The 19,000-nt window shown below is 27.9% G+C and overlaps 2 protein-coding genes across 2 annotated transcripts in view; one reads left to right on the plus strand and one right to left on the minus strand.

Annotated features, from left to right (window-relative positions):
- The window catches only part of LOC107439142 (cilia- and flagella-associated protein 157-like), a 39,083-nt gene extending 32,743 nt beyond the window's left edge, over window positions 1–6,340 (minus strand). Inside the window, exon 1 of the mRNA XM_016051631.4 lies at window positions 6,205–6,340. The gene's annotated coding sequence lies outside the window, so the exon portion shown is untranslated. The remainder of the gene's footprint in view (window positions 1–6,204) is intronic.
- LOC107439143 (protein obstructor-E) overlaps window positions 969–19,000 on the plus strand; it is a 24,093-nt gene continuing 6,061 nt past the window's right edge. The window contains exons 1-3 of the mRNA XM_016051632.3: window positions 969–1,131; window positions 15,420–15,638; window positions 17,804–17,992. Coding sequence (XP_015907118.1) covers window positions 1,074–1,131; window positions 15,420–15,638; window positions 17,804–17,992 — 466 coding nt within the window. The 5' untranslated portion in view covers window positions 969–1,073. The remainder of the gene's footprint in view (window positions 1,132–15,419; window positions 15,639–17,803; window positions 17,993–19,000) is intronic.

Below are 19,000 nucleotides of genomic sequence, written 5' to 3' on the forward strand. Positions count from 1 at the left end.
AAACATGATACGGGTAAGTTCAGGGAAATAGTAAATAACCAAAAGAAGATTTAATAACTAAAAAATAAAATAAATAGTCCACCAAGAACAATAAATTTCGCTTTTGGTCACACGGATCCATAAAACATCCCTTCTGTACTAGTTCTAAACGCACACTGAAACTTTACTTGTTTCTTTTACATGGAAAAAGTATCATCAATCGCTCTAAAGAGGATAATATCATTTTAACGGTAGCTAACTGGGGCTCCGTATATATTAAAATTAAGAAAGTAAAATTTAAATTTTTTTAATAGTTTGTCTTTTTGAACAAAAATTAGAAGGGAAGTTAAATTTACAATGGTTTTATTTAAATTTATATGAGACAGAGGGAAAAATTTTGATTTTAATTACAGCTAGCTTTCTTTTTTCTTTTTTAGACATTACATGGATAATTTGCATCACTATAAATTTTGATGTTTTTTTAGCTCGAATTAATTTTTCTTATAATTATGTCAAAGAGTTAATTTTTCATCTAATTATGTCAAAGTTCTTGTTTTTGATTTAATTATAGTACATAAATTTGCAGTAAGACGCTTGTTCTACTGAAATTTGCAATAAATATATTTAGGGTTAGATAAAATAGAGCTACTTTCAAAATAAACATTTATAACTTATATTTCTTTAATTATTAACTTATATTTTGAGTATGCACATTTTTAATCAACATTGTTTACAAGCACGAGATGGTAATAAAGTTCTAAAATAATTTTCTAAAGAGTTTAAATTTAAAATTCATTATCTTAAACTTTTGAAAATGATAGAATAATGTTGTATGTCGTCGAAGAGGGTTAAAACAACACGATAAGAAACACCTTCTCAAACAATGCAATTATCAAAAGAAAAAAAAGAAGAAGATATTAGCGTGTTTGTAAACTCTTGAGTGAACACCAAGAGAAATGGGAATTATTTGGGGCCGAAAACCGTTCAGAATGTGCTTGTCAAAGTGGTCCAACAGGTGGAGTCGAATGAAAAGGCAGGGATGATCCCAATGCTTCATCATTCTCCGTTATTCTACCAACAGGTGAGCATCTGAGATGAACAGGATGATGAATACTTTGTGGATTGTTGGTGTTTTTGCACTTATTGCTACAGGTAGGAAGCTTTATTTAATTTTCCCCATGTCTGAAACCTTTCTTTACTTGCATGAATTTATATAAAAAAGTCTGAGTTAAATTTTTTATAAAAAATAAATGTGAAATATATAGATTACTTATGATCTAAATATAAAAATGACGGAAAATTTAGCTACAAGGGTGTGCTACATTAAAGAATCAAGTACCTAAACCATTTGTCAGCGTTTTTTAGTGTATTGTTTAGGTCATTTTCTCTTAATGTTGAAGATTAGGAAAACTTTGGATTCATGTTTTCTTCAAAAGCATATTAAATTGAGTTTTCAAGTTTTGCATATCTTAAGGCCTACTTAATTTGTTACCCAAACTACTCATATACATATCGTATTTCATGCAACAGGTAAGACAAAAATTGTAATTGGAAAAGGATTTCAAAAAGCAGATACTAAAGAATGTTTGCACTCTTTAAAATGTTATTTTACTTATTACTTTGAATGCAAGTTGTACAGAATTTAAAAGCTAAATGTAGCAAGCTGCTTACAAGAAGTGCAAACGCTAAGCTTTTCTAAATATTAGGAGCTAATAACCGCAAACGCAATATTAGGAGTCAACATCATTCTAAAATTCTATAAAAGTAAAAATTCTTAATAAAGAATTTTTTTATAAATCTTTTAACATAACATTGAAATTAAAAAAAAATTTAAGAGTTTGCATAAACGAATCAAATTACTGTCTGTTTTAAACCGGAAAATCATTTTTTGTTAGAGATCTTATTGAGAAGTATGCTTGAAATGTTACTAGCACAATTTTTACATTATAATTATTTTTAATTGAGTGAATTAAATACAACATTTTTTTTTATGATTATCACGTTACTAAGTTGAGTATTTAAATTGGATTGGAGCTCATAATAATAAAAAAGATACAGTTTATGATGAGGTATTGACAAGCAAATGGGTGGCATATTCGTTGACTTACTTTGATAACATTTTTATACTAACGAAGTCTGTTACTTTTTCAATTTGAATCCGGTATGGGCAAAACATTTTACTGCCTTTATTATTAATGCTATCACTTTTATACTTTAGAAGAGTTTCTGACAACGTTTACTGTTTTCGATTATGAATGATAAATCCTGTTTTCAATACTTTTTCTCCCGTCTGTCCTTGGTTATAAATATAATACTTTTACAATCTAACATGTAAAAAACTAACACACAGAGTTTTCAAAATTTCATGAAAATCGAACGAAAATTGAAGAAATTATGAATCTAGATATTAGCATATGCCTCCAGAGACTAGGCATTTGTGAATCTTTTGATAATACACACGTTTAGATTGCTGTATTTATTTCATTAATTTTTTAAAAAAAATACAGTTCAAATTTTGTAAAAATATAAGCATAAAGTTTAAAATAAGCATAATCTAAACATTATCATATGTGATTAATCATAATTTATGCGTGATTAATTCACATTAATATTAATGATTAAATGTTGTAGTAAAATAATTATTAGTTTCTTATAAATGATAGTCATGATAAAATAAATAAAGCTAAATTTGCATTATCGAAGTTTTACAAGCAAAAATTTCGAAAAAAATCTGAAATTGTTTAAAATGTATCATTTTCTATTTTATTCACTACTTTCGTATAAAATTTTCAGTGCATATTTGCTAGTTTTTCTAAACAAATCTAAGAAAATTCTAAGATATTGTGATATTTTGAAATAATGAATTGTTGTTCCCACTATAATTTAGCTAATTTGGTAGATGAAAAAGTGCACGTATTTTAAATAGCAAATAAATATAAACAAGAATTAAGAGAAAATAGTTTTTAAGCTGTTTAAAATCTAAAAGCAATGTTCATTAAATACTTTAGTTGTTTAAACCTTAAATGTAAAATATTGTAAATAACGCCAGAAGAAAACACCTCTTATGGTTGAAAAAAAAAGCCTAAAAAAGCTGTATAATAGAAATGGGTAGATTGTTATCAAATCTACTTTCTCAGGGATAGAGGCAGTAAAAGTTTACTAATTCGCAACACTGTCGTGCTGGGTAAATTATGTTAAGGCTGTTAAAATCTCTGTCATTCGATGAAAAAGTTTGTTTTAAGTGATTAAGTCTTTAATGTCCATTCATTTTATTGCCGTTGTTAAAAGTTTTATTTCGATACTTGATTATTCGACCATATAAAACCATATGAATTTTTTATGGAACATGACGCAACTTAAAATCTTATTAAAATTGCTGATAATATAGTTTAAAAGTATCAAGATTATGATGCAAACACAAATCAATGCTTCTATTTCTAACTATGTCTCAAAAAGCTTTTAATTCATTTCCATTAAAAATTCAAAATAATTCAGAAAAATTTAAAATAATTATCTTTTGTTTAGTAACATAAACCAAAACCTTAACTCAAAATTGAAATACATTAAAGTAAATAGTTTTCAGATTTGTTAGCAACGTAATTTTTAGGTTTTGTTTCCTTAGTTTTACATATTTATTGAACATAATAATTTAAAAAAAAATCCGTAGTAATCTTATAATATATAATAACTTAATAATATGTATAATACATGTAATACTTAATAATATATATAATAACACAATAATTTCATGATAGATAATAACTTAAATTTAATAANTATATATAATACTTAATAATATATTCAATACTTAATAATCTATATAATACTTAATAATATATATCATACTTAATAACACATATAATGACTTAGTAATTTTATAATATATAATAACTTAATGACTTAAATAATTTTATATCATTTCATCTCCTGTTTTTAAAGTAGCTTTAATTTCTTTAATATTTCTATTGATGGAAAATTAATTAAATAAAACTATTTTTAGACTAAATTGCTATTTTTATACTTTTGTGAACATCAGTATTTAGATTAACTACTATTATTTCACTCATGTTACCTTCGAACTGTATGCATGTTTTTATGTCATTATTCATACGTGGGTTTTAAGTGAAATGTGAAAATCGGGTTTTCAGCGAGCAAGATTTTTTATTTTATTCCTAAAATAGAAGCAGCTGCTAAAGTATAATTGATAAATCAAATAATGAACTATGTCAGAACTTGATTTTTTCGTAATTATAAATTTCAAATAAAAAATATGGTGAACAAACTTTATTGAGAATCCTACATTTCATTCACCTTAGCGTGCTAGATGGAGGAAAGAAAAGGTGAACTTATCACTTGACCTTGCGTGTTAACAAGTAAAATGTTTTTAACCTTTCTGATGGTAATGTTTTTTCACAATGTATTTTGAAAATTTGGATAGAGGTAACTGTTTTTTAGACTGCGAGACTTGTTACTGTCCTACATTTTGTTAGTGTTTTGACCTTTGATTTTTTGAAGTTATTTTACAATAATAATAAAAAAAGGTTCTACATAGGGCATTTTTGCATCAAAGTCACGTTTCTTTTTAAATTTAAAATCTACTTCTGATTATTTAATTTAAGAAAAAAAAACTATTAAATTTGTTTTCTTTTAAATTAAAAAAATATAGCTGGAAATAAAATAATTTGAAAATTCTAACAGATTAAATTCACTGGTTTCAGAAAATATTAGTTGTAACGAAGCTTAGGTTATTTAGCATAAATAACCTTGATGCAAAGATAATAATTAATAAAAAAAAAACTAAACTACTTAACTCAGTAGAGCGACAGCCCACAGAGGGCCAAGGCCCACTGTGCCTATCTCAGTTTTCTTGACATTGGGCTCTGGGGTGCAGGAGCAGATGTTCCGGTCAGGAATAATTAAAAAAAACATTGATTAAAGTCAGGAATGAGCACTTATTTTTAAGAATGGTGACTCAGAAAATATTTTATTTCGGAAAATATTTTTCGGTAAATATATAAAAAGGGTTAATATATTATTGTAAGTTCTTAAATGAATTTATATTTGGCGTAAAAATAAGTAATAGTTCCATTATTAAGAACTATTTTATTTATAAAGCTTGAACTTAAATGTTCTATTGCAACTCATGATTCCTCATAATTTGTTTGAAAAAATTATTTAAAAATAAAAGAAATAACTTAAAACCTTTAAAAAAATTATATTGAATTGCATTGCTAGTAACTAAAAGTTATACTCTAATGTATATGGTCAATAAAACATAAACTTTCTCTAAAAAAATAATTGTTTACGTTTTTTTTAAAAAAGACAAACAATTTTTTTACCTAGTAGAATTTGCAGTCAGTTTTGACACATTAAAAATGTCTAGCAAATAATAATAAATCAACATGAAAGACTAGCGAACAAAAATTCTTTTTCAGTATTTTTGATTGAGTGGTTAGATTAAAGTGTTTATAATTTTTATAAACAGTTTTTTTTAAAGTTTTTTCCAATTAAATAATTCATAAATACTTATCCATTTAAAAAAATTGAATTTGTAAATTAACCATAGGAAATTAATATGCGCCATACATATTTTTCATCTAAAACGGGATTTATGAAAAAATGTTACAAGTAAATGAGGAATTAAAATGCAAATTTTAACAGTCAATAATTCTTTTCTCAATATAAACACTTAAGTAACATATATGGCTAAAACTCTTTTCAAACTGGTTTTTCAGAACATAGTTATATTTTTTTTCAAGACTTATATTCAAAATGGCATTTAAATATGTTATTAAATAGTTCTTTATTATTTTAGAACTATCCAATTATTGGTCTATAAACTATAGATAAAATCTTTTAAAAAATAAAATTTAAAAAACAAGAATAAATTTGAATTTTTATACTTTACTGATTGAATTTTTAAAAATATTTAATAGTTGAAATGTTACAGTTTTTATTAAAATTAAAACATCAATTTCAGTGATAATTGAAAAAATCTTCAGAAAAACATATTAACTTCATACATTTCTTTTTGAAATATCGTTGTGAATATTTAAAGTAGTTTTCTTAAGTATTGACAGGTAAAAAATTTTCATTTCAGCTAAAATTTAGGCATATTTATGTATGCTTTTAGCTGATAAGTCATTAATATGATATTAAGGCTTACCATTATTTTGATGTGAATAAAAAATTCTTAACATATTAAGTAACTTAATATCAACTTACTCAAGTCAATTAGAATCGCAGACAAAGATGTAAAAAGTACAAGCAAAATGTTTTAAATATCAGGCAAAAGATGATTTTTCTTTAAATTTTAAATTTCTAATAACAATAATCCGCTCAATCAATTACTACCTTAGAATTTAAAGTCTTTCACTCATTGAATAAAAGCATCCATCAAACGATAATTTTAAATCCAGAAAAGCAGACGACTTTTAATTTTTTATTCTTCAAACCACTTATTCAAAATGATTTCTGAAACTAGTTCAAAGGTATTAAATGTTTATAAAAGTTTTTTAATTTTGGAAGCAATCAGTTATTTCTTTATTATTTATTTACTTTTTTTAGTTTGTAGTTAAGTATGTTTTTCAGTTTCATTATTCTAATATCTAAAATCCGTTATTTGTGTCTGAGCGGTAGGAGAAACAATTTTATTTGCTTTAAGAGAATGAAAGCGGATGCCAAATAAAATTTGAAATCTCTCATAAATAGCCAATCTATTCAGGGTTGTTCCCAAACTTGCATACCGTCCTCGGGATGTCTACCAGAGGACTTTTTATGAATGAGACATACAGGTAATGACGCACGGCTGAGCACAGCCAGAATGCGGGGAAGAACCACAGAAAAATAGGAGGATAATGAGGTCAAGAGAAAAATGTGGGATTATATCCACAAACGGCATTTTTTTGTCGCTTACCCTTTTTACACACGGAAGCAATGTTTGGGACGACGCCTTGAATTTAGCATCCTAACAAACACTCTTACTTTTTAATATTGCGTTTCGACCCACTGACTCAGAAGATGATAGGCACGTGCCGGCTGTTATGCATACTTTTAGGGTTTAGTGTTTTCTAGTGTAAAAGCGAAGGTGGTCATGAATGGGAAAAAAACCTAAATTTATTGTCAGCGGAAACAATATATAAAACTAAATATGTTACTGTTTTGTAAACAGATATTCTTTTGTTAACAGATTCGCTATGAGTATAAATTACTGCGAAATTGGATATCGTGCCTTTGAATTGCAAATCGAGAATTTTCTAACTTGTTACAAGTCTTATAGACAATTTAACCAAAATACTTCCAAAAAGCTTTCGTTTTTATCTATCTATATATTTTGTCTGTTGCCATATAGAAATATCATTCTTTAAAACTTTTAATTAGATCTAGATGGGGAAAAATGCACTAATTAAAAGAACAACGAGTTTAACAAATAATGAACATTAAAACTCGAACACTGACATTCTTTTTCTGTTCAAATTATAAAAAAAATTGAAGCCATGCCTATAAAGAGTAGAATAAAGTGTCACCATGGGAGCTATGAGTGGAATTTTAATGAGTTTTAGAACAAAAGATGTTGCACTGATAAACTGTTAGTTTCTAATTTATGTCCTATCTGATGTAATCACTTTTACTTGATCTTGAATACCACATTAGCAAATGACTATAAAAATTATCTGTGTTGACACAAATGCTTTAGGAAGCCTAAATACATAAATATTAAAATTTAAGTAAAAAGTAAAGAATATTTTTTTTTAGAATTTTGGAATTAGATAGATTAATAAATATACTCTAACATACATTTCAGAAATAAACAACTTAAAGTATCCAAGTTTTTAAATTTCAATCAAAATGAAATATAGTTACTGTTAGAATAACTATTAAATGCTTCTGAGATGCGTTAAAATTATTTCATTTTTCATAAATAGGTTAGTTTGAGTGTAATATTTGTGTTTATTTAAATGATTTGCACAAATTAAGTATCATTCATTTAGAAAAATTAAGACGAAGATAACAACAAGGAACAAACTTTTGTTGCATTTATACGAATACTTCATCTTGCCTAATTCGGGTGAGGAAATTTTAAATCTAAAATCTTTTTGCTCTTAAAGCCATTTTTTAAATAACATTTTTAGTCTTCTTTTTGTCGAAACGCAAATATTTAAAAATGATCTATATAACAGAGAGTCACGCAAAATTAAACTTAACTTCCATGGAAGTTAAGGCACGCTATCGGGATTAAAATTGCTTAGGAATCCATGCTAGGAAATGCCTGCATACACTACTAGGGGCGCTTCCCATACGAGAAGCACACGGTTCTTAATTAACGGTTCACGAAAAGCCCATGGTAGCGTATGAAGGCATTTCCGAACATGGGTTCCTATGCAATTTTAATCCTGATGATCTGCCCAACCTGCCGTAGAAGTTTGTCGTGGCATTTGCGTGACTCTCTGTCTTATATAACGTTTTTAAACTAGTACATTTCGGTAAAAAATAGACTAAAAATTTTAGTTCTTTAAAAGAATCTGTAGCTTGGAGAGATAAACCGATTGAAGATTTGAAAATAAGGATACAAAATTATTTAAGATATATTTCAAAAATCTCAAGCAACAGAGAAAAAAACTGTTGTAATACATCGTATTTTTTATTATTACCATTAATTATTAATATTTTTTTAATGAGAAGTATAAATTTCTTTACAACTTTTAGCTCTAGAAAATTAATTGCAAAAAAAAAATATCTGATAACATTTATAATTTTTATCTAAAACAAAATGAAAAAAAAAATTATTTCGATGAATTCTTTCTTTAACCTTGCTAAAAATGAGGTCAATTGCTTTTATTTTATAATAAACGAGTATTTTTATTAATGCTCTCTTAAGGTATAATATATATATTAAATACCACAATGAGGTCATCTTTTACCCTCTAGTTATAGAAGTTTCATTTAGAAGTCCATTTCCTGTGGTTGCACAACAGTATGTTCTTTTAAGTGGAACAATTAATTGGAATTTAGTAGTATGTCGTGAAGAAATCGATTATAAATTATTGCACAGAAGAAGAGTTTTTTTTAATAAATTATATATATTTTCTCCATTTCTTTGTCATGACACTAAATAAAAAAAAATATTAAAACATTAAAAAAAGAAGAATTGAAGATGTGTGGTTAATAAAATATTATCTAATTTGGTTTTAAAAAATATATAATCTTGTCTGCGTGATTTTAATTAATGTTTTGAGTGACAAAATAAATTTATCTCAGAAGGTCATTGAAATTAAATGACTAGATTTTTAAACTCGGCAATCTGCGTCTCAAGAAATATTTCAATTATACAACAGGTTTACAGTAATGCGTAGTGTTTCATAGTATTTATTTTTTTAAATAAAAACATACTCTGTGAATGAATTTATAGTGTATGTTTATCTGAGATTTATTATAGTTAGGATTTTTAGTTGTACACAGAGAAAAAAATAGTGCGTGGAGTCCCTCCTCGCGGAAGAAGTGAAACTTCGTAATGTGGAAATGAAAATAGGAAGGGGTAGAAATTGATTTTTAGTGAAATCATATTGTTTCTTTAAGACAAACTTTATTAACATTGCTTACAATTCACAATTGATCGCATCTTTTAATTATCATTTTCGAGTGGAGAAATATCCAAATCTATAACATTTACAATGGGATTATGATAACTAAAGTAGATACGAAATGTTTGAGTTCTATTTTTTCAATATTTCTTGCAAAAATTGCATCAATGGTAATTCCCCCTTTAGTTGCTGGATCATTCCTACCATTTATCATTTCCAATCCAAATTTGTCTTTAAGGAAGGTTAATAATGTTTCAGCTTCAGGTAACGAGAAATTCATATTAAAATCTTCTGTAAGGATCACTGGCCGCTCGTTGCCATGGTAACGTTAAACGTTTAACGCAACCTTGTTGGAAGTCGCATNAAAAAAAAAAAAAAAAAAAAAAAAAAAAAAAAAAAAAAAAGAAGGTAAAATTACCACACTCTATGGCAATGACATTTCTGGTGAAAAAATATAATTCTGGTAGAAAAAACCTAAATATATGGTATTTAAAGCATTCATCTGGTAATTTTTCCTTTAATATGGTGACGGCTTACCGGAAACTTTGGTTTTCAAAATAATAGTTCTCATTACTACACATATAGTAAAACATACTAAACTGAGAAATAAACTTACAGAATAACTGGTTTTTATGCCATGGTCTAACACACATATATCTTTTTCACTCATTGTAAAACCATATTTTATTGTAAATTTTACCAAAATCATTACCAAAGCTCTTCGATAAAAAGTACCGAGCTTTTTAGTGTTCCCATAGAGCAGTGTTTTCCAAACTTATAACTTTTGTGCACCCTTTCTAAATTTTTCGTAAAGCTGTGTGCCACTAATAAAAAAATTCATGTATTTTTTACTAGAAGAAAATTGCACAAAATCAAAAATCACAACTGGCTGTTGACACCACTAATTATTAACTGTTAACTCTGCAAAAAATAGCCAATAGAAAAATACGTAATCGTAAATTTTCATGGCTAGCTTTTCTTTTAAATAAAATTTTGTGAAATTTTTGTGTACTGCAAGATATTTTGCATAAGAACGCGTACCCCCGCTAAACTGTTCCCGCACCCCTGGGGGTACGCGTACCACACTTTGGGAAACACTGCCATAGAGCAACAAACGTGTTAAATTTTACCATAATCTGGTAACTTTGACCATGGTTTCTGATCTAAATATATCAAAGCTAAAAACAGTTTACAAAATTCAACTAGTTTAAATTGAATTTGGACATAAATTAAATTAAGTTTCATTCATAAGGAAACTTCAATTGCTTTAAGTAAATGAATTTTATATAGTATTATTTTCAAAAATCAAAAATTGCTCATAAGTATGGAATTTTTACAGATGAGTTAACATTCCAAGTAATTTGAAAACATTTAATTTGTTTATTATATATGGTTATATTTTTTCAAGTATCAAAAACCATATTTACATATTTTGTTGTATCGTAATTAAAGTCCCATGTCTTTCTGATAAGTTCAGGCAACTTCTCTTTTAACTAGTTATAGTCTGTGAGAGTGGAATCTTGCAATCAAAGTTTCAATAATTTTTAGACAATCTAGAGCATTCAAAACTCTATCATGCCTGTTGACAATACACTTTTTAATATTTTTTCGACTGTCACTAGAAGAATTTACAATCATTTTATTACCTAACGGAATTCACCAATCAAAATTCCGTCGACTTTGTAACAAACTAGAGTGCTCAAATCTCCTCGTGAGCTCTGTTGTTTAAATACAGTAAAAGTTACAATCATTTTTTTATTCACTCTAAACATTTATCGTGAAAGGGAATTGATCGTGAATTACAGTTTTGATTATTTTCCGTTCAGCTTGTGTACTCAAACTTTACTAGAGCATTTTGCCCGATTGTTAGTTATTGAAATAATTGTTGTTGACATTGAAATTGCTCTCTTTATAATACAAAATTAACCACCAATCGGTATTGTACCCACTTAAGATATATGTCTGAAAAGGAGAAAAAACAAACAAACAATAAATTTAACAGCTATTTTTCAAGTAGACTAATGTTAAAGTAACGAAACGAAAATGGTAGAGAGCATAATTTCCAGAGTAGAGCGTATCATTGCAACAAAATTTTGTCGCCACTGAAAATTCTTTGCACGTTTCTCAGAAGTGATGAGTCTCACAAAAATAGTAATATCACTTTTTTATTCTGCATGTAAAAACATGTTTTCTAAAATTTTCAGTATCGAGTTGCGTTGCCATTAAAAATTAACAATTATGGTTGAAATAATTCTGAATGTGTGTTTCCATCTGTTCCCACGTATTATGTTACGTCTATGTTACAAAAACAAACAGAAGAAATATATTGTAATACAGACATGTGAAGTCTCGAAACATACCGCTCTCAAAAAATATGAGAAATCTGCATCGTAATTCCGTTTTTACAGTAAGTAAGTGTAAAAAGCTTAGGACAATGTAATGAAAAGTCACATTTTCGAATTGTTCAGAAGAGTTTTTTTGCTAAAGAACACTATATGGGCGATAGGTAGTTTCTTTGTATTGTACTGTTATCCAGAGGATAGTCTATAAGTTTGTAAGGTACCTATCAGAATACAATACTGAGGAATAATATAGTTTAAACTAATTTCACCTTACAAGAAAGATTATAATTGAATTGTCGTAAACTCTTGAAATATTTAACAGTATTATGACCCATTGCATTTATGTACCCTCGTACATGAAGTCAAGTAAAAACGAATAACGAATGAATGAAGGTCAAATAACAAGCATGTCTTCGCGTACAGCAATATACCAAAACAAACATAATTCAAAATGAATTGAATAGTGTGTCAGTAAAAATGTGTTGAATTAATTTTCTTAATAGCGTGTTTCGCGATCAACTGTTTGAATTTCTTGTTATTAAATCTCAGGGTTATTATCGCCATACGATAAACAGAAAAACAATCAAAGGGATGCTCAATTTACCGTTATTTTTCCTAACGGGAAAAAAATCCATCTATTATATCGGAGGTATATTTGACATGATAATTATTTTGTGGTATTTATTTTTTTAACTTAGTAATTTAGGGTGCATTTAACAGACAAGGTATTGCATGTAAATGCCCCTTATTAAGTTCGTGATTCATGGTAATTTCCGGAATATGTTTCAGTTACACGTTCTCTGATGAGAATTTTTTGCTCACCTTGAATATCCGTTGAAATATCTCAGTTGCACTTGCGCAACAACGTTGCTTTGCGTGCTGCCAAGCCGAATTCATTTTCGATAGCTAGCCCCAAGGTCAGTAGAGATCTTCACCTGTGTCTGAGAAGATGAACCTGTCCCCCCGATATTCCGAAAAACTTTTTGGTTTTAGTCAAGTGAAAGTGGGTGACCTTGCTGTTGCGCATGACCTTATTGTTCCCATATGACTTTCAGGATGATTTCTGAATGCAAGTCTAGTCGAACATCTCACAGTTAAGGTATTTAAGTTAGATTAAATTTAACAAGGTTCTGTTCAAGGTTTTATTTAAGAAAGAAGGCAATTAAAATATTGCATCACTATTTTAAAGTATATTGAATATTATATATGGTGATAATTTATACTGAGTTAATATTAATATAATTCACATAATTAGAGGGTAAATGTAATTGATATCTTGTATTTTAGCTACATCATGTAAACTTTATATGACTGCATTAACTCTTTGACGACGATGCTTTTTTCTGAGGCTTTAATTAACACTAGAAAGACTGAAACTTAGTATATACCTACCTATATTGCCCAAAAGCAGTCAAAACGACTGGATTGTAAAAGAATAAATAATCTGTAATTTCATTAATCTGTAAATGAATTTGCTTAAAATTAATTTTTAATAGTTTTCATATTATTTACAGTTATATAACAAGTTATTAGTAAATATTTACAATAAAAAATTTATCTGTGGTACAAAATTCTAAGAAATTGTGCAATTATATACATCATTGTTTTTCTAATTGAAATTAAAAGCAGTCAAAATGACTTCCTTAGGCAATCTAGTGTTAAAGCAAAAATATATTTTGTTATTTTTAAATTATAAAAATCAGTGTAATAGTTACTAAAAAAATCTGTTAGATTATCGAAATTATATTTATTGTAAAATATAAGGCCGGGGTGGTCTGGTTGGTAGGACGTTGGACATGTGTTCGTGAGAACGAGAGTTCGAATCCAACCGATCGAGGAATCCCATGTATGGTGACTGGTACGCATTAAATTTGTTTGAGTCACAAAGTCCTCCAAGTTCCTATAGCTAATCGATACCTCTGGGGGTATTGAATTGGAGATTGATCGCTCTCTGGTTCGAAATTATTATCTGCGGATGGATGAAAAGTGCGTGAATAAAGTCCTTCCTGCAAAATAGATTGTGACGTATGTGTGTGATGGAATCGTATTCTTGGCAACAGAAAACCAAGAACAGCATCCTTTGTCTTAAAACTTAGCTTGATTTCAAGCAGGCTTGCTGATATTGGCAAGTGGTATTTGTAACAACACAACATAAGACTGTAAAAAATTTTTTTTCATTCATATTGAAAAATTTATCAAAAATTGATAATGTAAATTAAAGAAATTTTGATGATGAATAACTGTTTCTCTTAGATCTAAATAATTTCTAATCAGAGCAAATTTGAAAAAAAAAAAATTGTTTGGAAGTGAGCCGTGTTTGGAAGATTTTTTCCATTAACACAGAAAAAGACACCGGCGCTTCATACTGTATTTAACCGTTAAACGAATAACCGTTAAACTTTAACTGAATAAATTCAACGTTAACCACATTACTACTACGAATTACATTGCTATCAGATCCAAGTTTATATGTTATTTCTTCTCAAGTCAAATAATTCTACTATACACTATACTATTGTTAATTGTACTATCATGATTGAACCGTATTAATGTGGAAGTAAATCAACATCATACGTTATTGTGGTTCAAATTAATAAGGTTAAAGTTTGTTGAACTGTAATAAAGTATTAAATTACCGATATTGAACAGATCAATTTTATTAAAGAGTGTATCATAGGTTACGAGTAAGATTTAATTTAATTTCTCAATTTATTGTTAAGTTTTCTGTCGCTCTCATATTTTAAAGGGAACTCGGAACTTTTTACATCAGTAATTAAATTGCAGAAATTACAGAAAAGCTTATTATAATGTTCCAAAACTTCAAATTTTGTCTTAATAAATTTGAAATTAAGTGAGGAATTTATAGAACATTTTATTGGTATTTAAAAGGAATAATTAAGTCTCAATTTTACTTTAGGAATCGAAAATTCAATTTCATTTACACGTAATGTTTATGAAAATAGCGAAGAGAACCTTTAATACTAGCGCATGCCAATTCAGAGAAAAATTTTGTTAATCACTGAAAGCACTCAATGGTAAAGAAAAACTTATCAAGGTAAAGAAACGAGACGCTTCTATAGGGTACTGATTCTAATTGTTACTGTAAATATCCTATGTAAGAAGGGTAACTTTTAAAGCAGTGAGTGCTGTAGATTAAGAGAGAAGTGCTGAATGATGGTTATTCCAGTAATTTAAACTCGCAAAAATTCTTCAACAAGTTATCATACTTCTAAAAAAATATTTTCTTTTTGCTTAATAATCTGTTAACTAATGCTTACATCGTCAACAAAAGGATGAGTGCTAGACTGTTTTAGCTGCTTTTTGCTAATCATCAGTTCTAAACAAAATCTTTTTCTGAGTTGGCGTGCTGTTGCGAATCTTTACAATTAAATAATGCCAAACTTTTTTTTATGTTCTCCATTGAAATGAAATATGTTTCAGAATTTATAACAATGCATATTTTTTTGTGCGTAAATTTCTTACTTGGTTCACAATAATATATTTCTTACCTTCACAGTTGCAGCGCAAAAGAAAGATATTTGCAAGAAAGATAACGGTTTCTATCCACATGACGATTATTGTGATTATTACTACGAATGTGTGGATGGCGTGCCTTATTTGCAAGAGTGTCCAAATGGATTGGCCTTTGCCGGTGTCAGACGAGGTTTAATCAACCATTGTGACTATCCACACAGAGTTGGTTGTCCTGACCAGGAAACAGGCAAAGTTATGGGACGTAAGTTGACAAATTTATAGAATTTTTAGAGTGATTTTTATGATTATGTTTTAGATATAATTAGTTCTTGTTTTCATAAATTCTAATGCAGTACATTTTTAAACTGTAGAAAAAAGCAGAGGTTCCCAAATTTCTCCACGTTACATCTTAACGAATTAATTTTGATTGTAATTTTGATTAATTTTGAAATTGTCTTATGGTATTCCAATCACATAATATATTTGTCCGTGGTATAATATTTATTACAAGCATATATAATGTATGTTTCATAAGATTACAGAATTTAACAGGAAATAACTGTGGAGAATTTGATACTTATTACAACTAATACTTAAAATCTTTTCATTCACATTAATTCAAATTAATAAGAAGGCATTAGAAACAATATATAACATTATAAGTACTAATAGCTAGCTAGTTAACCTTTTCATCAGAGAAAAGGTTTTCTGAAAGTTGTTCCATTTCAAAGATTGGAGAGGCCTTAATTTAAGGGAGTGAAAAATTATTGAATTTATAATTATAAGATTTTCAGCACAATATATTAGTTATAGAATGCAGGGTTATGGCAGGGCTAAAGAGAAAATAGAGAAAGGCTGGTTCTTTCCTTTCAAAGCTGAAGCTACGATTCCTCACCTCATGACGTCACACGCCGCACACAGATCTCGAAATCACAACTAACGGATATTGAAACTTAACTGTTTATACTTTCCGTGAGAATTGAGTTGAATGTTTGACACTTATCTGATAATAGGTGTCAAACTTTACACTGTTGACAAGTTATTTCTGCTCAGAAATATAATATTCATACATTTTCTTGGTATTCCTAATAGTATTAAAAAATAACATTTTAAAGTTACAGAAATTTCACAATGGTTTCATTGTTTCATTATCGTTTTTTAATTTAACTTTTACTGTTAAGTAAAAAAAAAGCATATGTAGGCACTCTTATAGTTACTTATTGTTCAATAACAACGGCTTATTAATTGAGATGGGATGTCTAATTTTATATATCTTAATACATTATCAAAGTAAAAAAAGCCTTAAATGCTAATTACTAAAATGATAATCGTTAATCATACAATAATGGAAATATTACACATAAATGTTTAAAATTAAGGCGCTGTAATTAAAACACAAATATTTTGAATACTATTAAATTTCAATACTATTAATAACTTTTATTTTTTAAGTTATTCATATTCAGGATTTAATTTTCTTTGACCTTGTATATATATTTTTTCCTTTTCTGTGTAAAGTTAAGAGATGGTATCGATTTCAATGGCTAATAAAAGTTCATAAACATTTAAAAGTAAAACATAATGCATTTTTATTCCCCAAAATTCTTCCAGTACATTTTATAATTCATTTGATGTCACCTTTATATTTTCTGAAGTAAAACATTTAAAATTACGTTTTCTCATTTTGTGTTTTACAATACTACCTGCCGGTCGCTGTTTGATATTTGACTACTACTCTTAAATTTCTGCAATCAGATAGGAAGAAAATTTCCTCAAAATAAAAATTATGGTAAACAATGAATGTATTGAAATAAGTTTTTAAAAAAAGAATGTTAGTTATATGCGAAAGAATTTATTTTTAAGGCCAGAAGTTGATGCTGCACCGCCGTGGCGTTACTGATTAAAAGCAGAAACTCGGAGCGGCACGTGTCTCTATAAAAGAATGACCTAGCCTTTCATTCTTTAGCCCTGGGGTTATGGGAGCATCAGTTAATCTTTTCAATCGAGAAAATTATTCTTTATATAGTACAAGGAAATTCGCTCCATGTCTGCATAAATCAAATGCAATATTATGTTCAATGGGACAACTTGGCCGCATGAAGAGTTTTCACTATAAAAAATTGTGAAATTACTTTTTATTTTTGTTGGAATATTGTACAAAATGTACAACAATGTTTTTATAATTTATGCAAACATAATTTATTAAATCTTGATTGCTCCTTCTTGAATTTCTCGATTATGCAGTCAACATTTTTTGTAAGAACAATTCAATTGTTTTATTTGAATTATTTCTCTCGTGAATGAACCAGGATGTTCTTCCGTTTGAGATTAATTTATTTTTGTAGTCATACTGTAAATGTTCAATTAGAGTTCAATATAATAGTTTTAACAATACGTATTTAATTTTACTTGATATTTGCTTTTTAGAATCTCCACAAGGAAATGGAAACTGTCCATGGTTGTTTGGTATTTTCGCCCATGAAAAGAGTTGCACTAGGTATTGGCTTTGTTGGAATGGTACCGGTACAGTACAGATGTGCCCATTTTCTCTTTTGTACAACGAAGTGGAGCATGCTTGTGACTGGCCCGAAAAAGTTCCTGGATGCCAGCAACATCGTGAGTAAAAATTTATTTTCATGCTGTTTTTGGATTATTTGAATTTGCTGCTTTCATTTTTTTTAAATGATGTATATACTTTGCTAAGAACGTAACAATCATTATTAAATCTCAATTAACAATGAAATTCTGCTTAATTTAGATGCAAATGCTTCGCAATCTTTAGAAAGGAGAATTTATGTGAATAGATTATATTTTTATGAAATTTGTTGAAACAATTTTGTTTTTGTGACTTCATAAAAACGGCTTATCAATAGTCAATTTTATATAGAATTATAGTGTTATAATGCATGGTTTACATAAATTTCCTATTTTATTGATTGTAATAAGTTATTTTTATTAAAAATTAATGTAATAACAATTAGCTCAGTACGATTTTAACAAGAAAACCCTTTTTTAAATATTTATAAAAGTATTTTAAAGATTTATTGAATATATTTTTATTCTGTTGTTTGTTAATTTAAGAATTTTGCGAGAAATAAATTTTATTTTAATACAGGAATGATGTAACAGAAAGCAATATACAGGGTGATTCTAAGAAGATGGGCAAAATTTTAGGAAGTGATAGTACACACCCAAGCAAACAATTTTTGTCGAAGAATGCATAGTCGAAAACAAAACACAAAACCACTAGAGGGCGTTAAAGTTTATGTTCTTATATGAGGCAAAAGCAGAGTTGGCCAAAAATGTAATCGATTACATTTTTTGATTACAGTAATCAATTACTTGTAATCATGATTACAATTTTCAAATATTTTGATTACAGCTGTAATCATGATTACAATATTGATTACAGTAATCAATTACTTGTAATCGTGATTACAAAGTTTGATTACAGCTGTAATCATGATTACATAGTCGATTACAGTAATCAATTACTTGTAATCATGATTACAATTTTCAAAAATTTTGATTACAGCTGTAATCATGATTACAATATTGATTACAGTAATCAATTACTTGTAATCGTGATTACAAAGTTTGATTACAGCTGTAATCATGATTACA

This window comes from Parasteatoda tepidariorum, chromosome 2 (genome assembly GCF_043381705.1).
Source record: "Parasteatoda tepidariorum isolate YZ-2023 chromosome 2, CAS_Ptep_4.0, whole genome shotgun sequence".
Classification (NCBI taxonomy): Eukaryota; Metazoa; Arthropoda; class Arachnida; order Araneae; family Theridiidae; genus Parasteatoda; species Parasteatoda tepidariorum.